Genomic DNA, 6,000 nt, shown 5'->3' with positions numbered 1-6,000 from the left:
TTTCCTACCACTGGTCTTCGCCTCGATCATTTGCTCCGATTTTAGCATGTGACAGTGCGCAACCAAAGTCCTTTGGCAAGGGGCGTTACAAGTTTATCAGAGAAATTCAACCTGAAGTGTTTATTTTCAGTGCAAGCAGCTTATTATCACATGGGAAAAGGAACTAATTTCAACACAATAGTAGCGCAGGCGATAGGAAGTCTTGGACGCTCAAGTTGATTCATGAGGACAAATGAAAACATACTCGGCCGTGTGTAGCGCTGTGAAATCATGAGTCACCTTCCCACTTGGTGTCGGGATTATTCACTTCCTTCACTACTTGGACTGAAAGCAACAATTTGATGTTGAAGTAGAAGCTTCAAAACGACTGTGCTTGTACACTTGCTTGTAATAAGGAGACTGGTGTATTTGTTGTTGCCATGGCAACCGGGAATGACCCGCGTGAATGGCTTGTATTAGTTGTGGACCGGCTAGGACACCGCGTGTTGTTTTTGCATTGGCATTGGTCTTTAACATTCGAATTGAAATTTGAATGTATAGTACATTACAAATAGTAACAATTTTACCTTAAAAGCACCATTCCAATGTAACTAAATTCTTTTAAAATCTTTTTTTATTTTATTTTTTTTTAACAGTATTATGGAAGAGCAGCATAGTTACGGAGCTAGTAACTTTGATTTCTAAGACACACATACCTTAACAAGGTTCTGCCAGTGACCTGACCCGTAAATAATTTCTTCGTTTTGTATTTCCAAATGCAAAAGTGAAGCTTATTCACCTTATAACTCGATAACTTTTCATGTTGAAACATGAAACTTATCACCGGAAACTGTGAAATTCATCACGTTATAACATGAAACGTATCACGTTAAAATGTCAAATTTATCATTCTATAACGTGACCCTGAACCTTTTTTTTTTTCTGGTGTGGCAGCAATACGCTTCGGTACATGGCCTGCCTTTTACTTTTAGTTACAAAGAAATCACAACTGCAGTGGAAGCACTGGACCAGATAATCTACTTTAACAAGTTGATAAAAGTAAAGGATGACTTCACATGCATGGAAAACTTTTTTTTTTATTGAATGCAACATTTCACTCAGTTAATCTGATTGGTGCACTTGCAAGAGGCGGGACACCAAGAGGCGACGTTGCTGTTGTTACAACCGTGCTGCTGCTTCAGCTCAGGACAGTTGCTGTACTTGTCAGTGTAGCGACAAGGGTTGGCTGTTGGAGGAGGATACCGTTATGGGTTGATAGGTTAATAGTGGAAGCTGGAGGGCAAAAATGTCTTTTCCTTTTTGCAGAGAGAGCTGAGGCTAAAAACACATTGGCACGCTTATCCTTGATAAGCTCATCTTTGTGTCTGTGCTAATAGTAGTGTGGAGAAAAGTGTTTCACAAACTTTACTGAGCCAAGGCACATATTTTACATAAGAAATGTAATGTTTAAAGTAGGTCAATTAAGTACATCTGCAAAGGTAATAGTTTTCAATCATTTTAGGGTCCTCCTGAAATTTCACCCAAACTTTTTTGTGAGTAGTGTATCGTGAAAAAAAATGATGTTCTTGTCTCAATTTATAGTTGTAGCGCACTGGCTGTTGCTACTTACTGCACAGTTTGTTCTCACAGGCGTTGGGGCAGTCAGCACAGGTGGGTCCGGACTTGTAAGGGCGAGTATACTGGTAGTTTCCACTAAAATGTAGGTCACATCAAATATTTATTGCACGAAGATTGTCATTCGCTGGCTACAAACCCAAACATGTAACAGATCCCCTGGAGTCACTGTTCAACAATTAGAAGGAGAGCATTTGTACTAGTTGCAGTGGTTATTGCTTTATTTTTTCATTTTAAAAAAACAAAAATTTCAATGCATGCAACAGAAACGTCAATTAAAAAAAAGAAATGGTCTGGGGGGGGGGGAGTTGTTCTATACCCCCAAAATTATTTCATAATTTTCAGTCCTCCTTTTTTAAACCTGAGATATATTATTATTAAAGAGATGTTTTATGTACTTACGGTGGGCAGTAGTGGCAGACGTAGAAGTACTTGTAGTGGGAGTTGGGACAATAGGCCATAGCGCAGCCAATCTGGTTTGAGCGGTACCAAACAATCTAGAAAGGCAGAAATAGTTTTACATTTTAAAATAAAATTTACTTTATAACAAAATAAAAAATATATATTGTATTGAATATATTATAGAGGACGATATAACATTTAATTTCAAATTTAAAAAATGAACCAATGTAATTTTTAAAAAATTATGACCGGAATTACAGTACAATGTATGTGTAGTGTATATTCTCAGTAGACACTTCAATTGTTTATTTACAGTGGCGTAACAACAGCTCTTGGTAGGTCAGGCGATACTTTAAAGGCCAAATAATATAATGAAGGCACTGCTGGGATTCGAACCCAGGATCTCCTGTTTACTAGACAGGCACTTTAACCAACTAAGCTACAGCGCCACATGCTTCAAGTTTTGTCACTTTTTTATTTTGATTTTTTTCTGGTGTACCTAATAAAGTGGCTGGTTGGTACCTGTGTGAAATGTCCGACGACTCCTCCGTTGACCGATCCCACCCCGTAGCGCCAGTCCTTCACCTCGTCGTACCACGCCTGGATGGCATCGCTCCAGCTGTTTTTGTAACTGGCCATGTACAAGTTCTCGCCGCAGCCGCTCGCTGCAGCACAGAAACAAGACGAGGATGATCGTACTTCGCACCTTTGCTACTCCTCACTGTCATTAGGAACATCCATGAGCTGGTGTTTTACTGTTTCAACATTACATTGTGTCTGAGTCCAGATGATAAATGGAAAACTAGTGAAAATTTCACAGTGGAGTCAATATCACCATAAAGTGCCTTTGAGACTTCTTAATTTCACCCCACAAAATTGACATTTTTCAACTGAGTTTCATATTTATTTTATTAAGTAGATCTTATGCTTCCTGTCTCTCACACCTTTTTTTTTAAACTAATTTACATGCAAGTAGATAATGTACACGACATGCAAACAGCAACATATGTGAGCTTGCTGACAGGGTGGACATTTTGGTGCTAATGTTAGCATTTAATGAGCTTAACATGATTAACAGTAGTTAGCATGCTGTCTGTGTACTGTTTCACAAATATAGTTTGAGTTTTTGAACACCATGACAGAGTGGAAATGTTACCCTTGAAAACATCCAACTGTACACATAATATGATCAAAATGACAGATTTTTTTCAAATGTATTTTTTGCAACTATGCACTGTTTCAGCCTCATTGAAGAAAGGCAAAAATGCTGGTCATAATGTCACTGAAAACATCGGAGGACGTTCTGAACGGTGGCTTCACCCCATCATGTTCCATCATTTGGCATCAACCATACAGTATGTAAAAATGGAAGGGGATGGTTTTATGATGGCGATACTTTGACTCTGCTGCTTTCCTATAGAAAACAAAAATTGGAATAACGGCTTGCGTTGGACCGCTCTAGTAAGCAACTTACTACTGATCTCCCTGGAGCTGCCCGGGCTGTGCATCATGGAGCAGGTCTTGGCCCACCTCTGAGCGTTGGCTGCAGCCTCGCTGTTCCAACTCTGTGGAACAGCGACACATACGCTTTGGATTCTGTGTCTTTATTGTCTTTTTACAACCGTGTCGTTTACCATTTTCAGCATGTTGCTAGCAGTAGGTTTGACATTTCTCCTCAGGGTGTTATGCTTGTTCACGATCTCATTTTGTTCCGAGGACGAGGCAAGGGCGCTTCCTAAAGTCACGCAGCATGGAAAGTTTGTCACGGCTGCCTATAACTGAATTTACTGATACACTCACCTTCCTTCAGGTCGGCGGATCAGAAATAGGAGAAGAAGCGTCGTAGGATTAAGCACACAAAATGTGTCGGACGTTGACTTTTTGAGTTTGATTGTACTTACAGCCACGGACTCCACATCCTCCTCCAAGCTGGCAGACACTTGAAGGGCGGCACAGAGGCCCAAGGCGCACAGGAAGGTAAAAAAGAACGAGCTCATTGCTAAATCCTGGACTGACACCCTCTAAGGGCCACCGTTGGATTTATATACGGCGGCGCCACGCCGCGCTGTCACGTGAGCTTAAAACACATAGAGACTCAAGGACATCTCACTGAGTTTTTCCTGCAGTTTGGCACCTGTGAAGCGACCTTGACGATTTTAGCGGTCTCGGTTTATGCTGTGCTGTGCTGTTTCGAACAACTGACAAACTTTGGCTCCTAAATTGCCTTTACAGCTGATTTGGTTTGAGGCAAATTTATCTTCCCCTAAACTACTTTTGCAGGTCAGACGAACATTATGAATCTATTTCGGATCTTTATTATAATTGTCGATAGCGTGAAATTTCTTCAAGCGGCAGTTACGTGAACATGGTTATACTGTAGTCTTAAAGGAGATTTTGAGATTTTATTACACACAATTTCAAACAGCTGCACTGTAGCACAATAATTCTAAGGTTCGGGGTCCAAGTGTCCGTTCCGGTGACCTTGTGTGCGATCTCCCTATGTTGTCTGGGTTTTCTCTCGGTACAGTGTTCCATTACTATATCGCAGTTCACCTATTCTGAATTCATTTTATTGCTGATTTTTTTTTTCATATTCATATTGCAGGATTTTGACTTTATGCTGTGATTTTTTTTTAAGTAAAATAAATCCTTCCTGGCCTAAAACAAAACAACAAAAACAACAACAAAAAGAAAAAAATCATTAAAACATATTACAAGGAATACAATGTACATAGTGTACAGTACTACTGTGCATTACTGCATGTTTAGAGAGTATAGAAAGTGTTTGTAAGAGTATGCTAGAGGTTAATAGGGGAATGGAGAAGATTAATAAGAGTCTGGGGAGGTTCATACAGCTTTGAAATATGCATAAATAATGAAAAACATATGCAGATTTCACCGATTGCAGGCAGGGGTCCCGAACCTAGCCCGAGGGCCAACTGTACTACGGCTTCCTCTCACATTCCAAAAACATGCGTGATTGCTTCATTGAACATTCTAAATTGTCCATAGGTGCGAATACTTGTTTACCTACATGCACACTGCAATTAACCTGCGACCAGTCCAGGGTGTACACCGCTTCTCGCTCAAAGTGACCTGCGATTGGTCCGAGCTCATCAGCGGCCCAAATGAGGACGAGTCAATATCGAAAATGGCTGCATGGACAATTTAAAATACCCGTGTGTCTAACTGGACCCTCTGGGCCTCTTCGGTTTTCAAAAACAGATTCCCACGTCAAGGTTACCACAAGTTGCCGCTTATCAGAAGCTAATGCCGATAATGCTGTTAGCTAATGCTAATCTGCCCAAACACTCAGTGTTACATCACCATCCATCCATCCATTTTCTGAGCCGCTTCTCCTCACTAGGGTCGCGGGCGTGCTGGAGCCTATCCCAGCTGTCATCGGGCAGGAGGCGGGGTACACCCTGAACTGGTTGCCAGCCAATCGCAGGGCACATAGGAACAAACAACCATTCGCACTCACAGTCATGCCTATGGGCAATTTAGAGTCTTCAGTCAACCTACCATGCATGTTTTTTGGATGTGGGAGGAAACCGGAGTGCCTGGAGAAAACCCACGCAGGCACGGGGAGAACATGCAAACTCCACACAGGCGGGGCCGGGGATTGAACCCGGGTCCTCAGAACTGTGAGGCTGACGCTCTAACCAGTCGGCCACCGTGCCGCGTGTTACAGCACAGTACGATAAAATTCAGAACGCCTCCCTTGCAGAAACATTTATAAAAATTGTTTGAGAACAAAATACTGTACTTACATGGTTATTTCATTTCATAGTTGATTATTGGGCAGGCACTCCAGAGATCCAACTATTTGGATACAAGCCATTAAAAATACCATTTGCATAATACTGTGTGTTTGTTTGCAAGCAAATGAGACAAAATGGATTTGACTTCTTGGCAGCAAAAAGCAGAGGGTGCAATATGTCCACTGCTGGAGTAACCGAAACCAAAAGTGCACAAGAACAA

At 41.3% G+C, this 6,000-nt stretch overlaps 1 protein-coding gene and 1 non-coding gene across 2 annotated transcripts; both read right to left on the bottom strand.

Moving 5' to 3' along the window:
- Positions 1-1,056: 1,056 nt before the first annotated feature.
- LOC133468520 (serotriflin-like) lies at positions 1,057-4,709 on the bottom strand. The gene is made up of 7 exons (XM_061754528.1): positions 3,914-4,709; positions 3,651-3,751; positions 3,491-3,581; positions 2,539-2,681; positions 2,017-2,111; positions 1,610-1,692; positions 1,057-1,225 (listed from the first exon to the last, which is right to left on the bottom strand). The coding sequence occupies exons 1-7, from the start codon at positions 4,011-4,013 to the stop codon at positions 1,098-1,100; spliced, it is 741 nt and encodes a 246-aa protein (XP_061610512.1). The 5' UTR covers positions 4,014-4,709; the 3' UTR covers positions 1,057-1,097.
- On the bottom strand, positions 2,392-2,465 carry trnat-agu (transfer RNA threonine (anticodon AGU)). Its single transcript has one exon. It is a non-coding gene; the product is annotated as a tRNA-Thr (tRNA).
- Positions 4,710-6,000: the final 1,291 nt, after the last annotated feature.

Source organism: Phyllopteryx taeniolatus, chromosome 18 (assembly GCF_024500385.1).
Source record: "Phyllopteryx taeniolatus isolate TA_2022b chromosome 18, UOR_Ptae_1.2, whole genome shotgun sequence".
NCBI classification, from domain to species: domain Eukaryota; kingdom Metazoa; phylum Chordata; class Actinopteri; order Syngnathiformes; family Syngnathidae; genus Phyllopteryx; species Phyllopteryx taeniolatus.
This window is presented reverse-complemented; position numbering and strand designations above follow the sequence as displayed.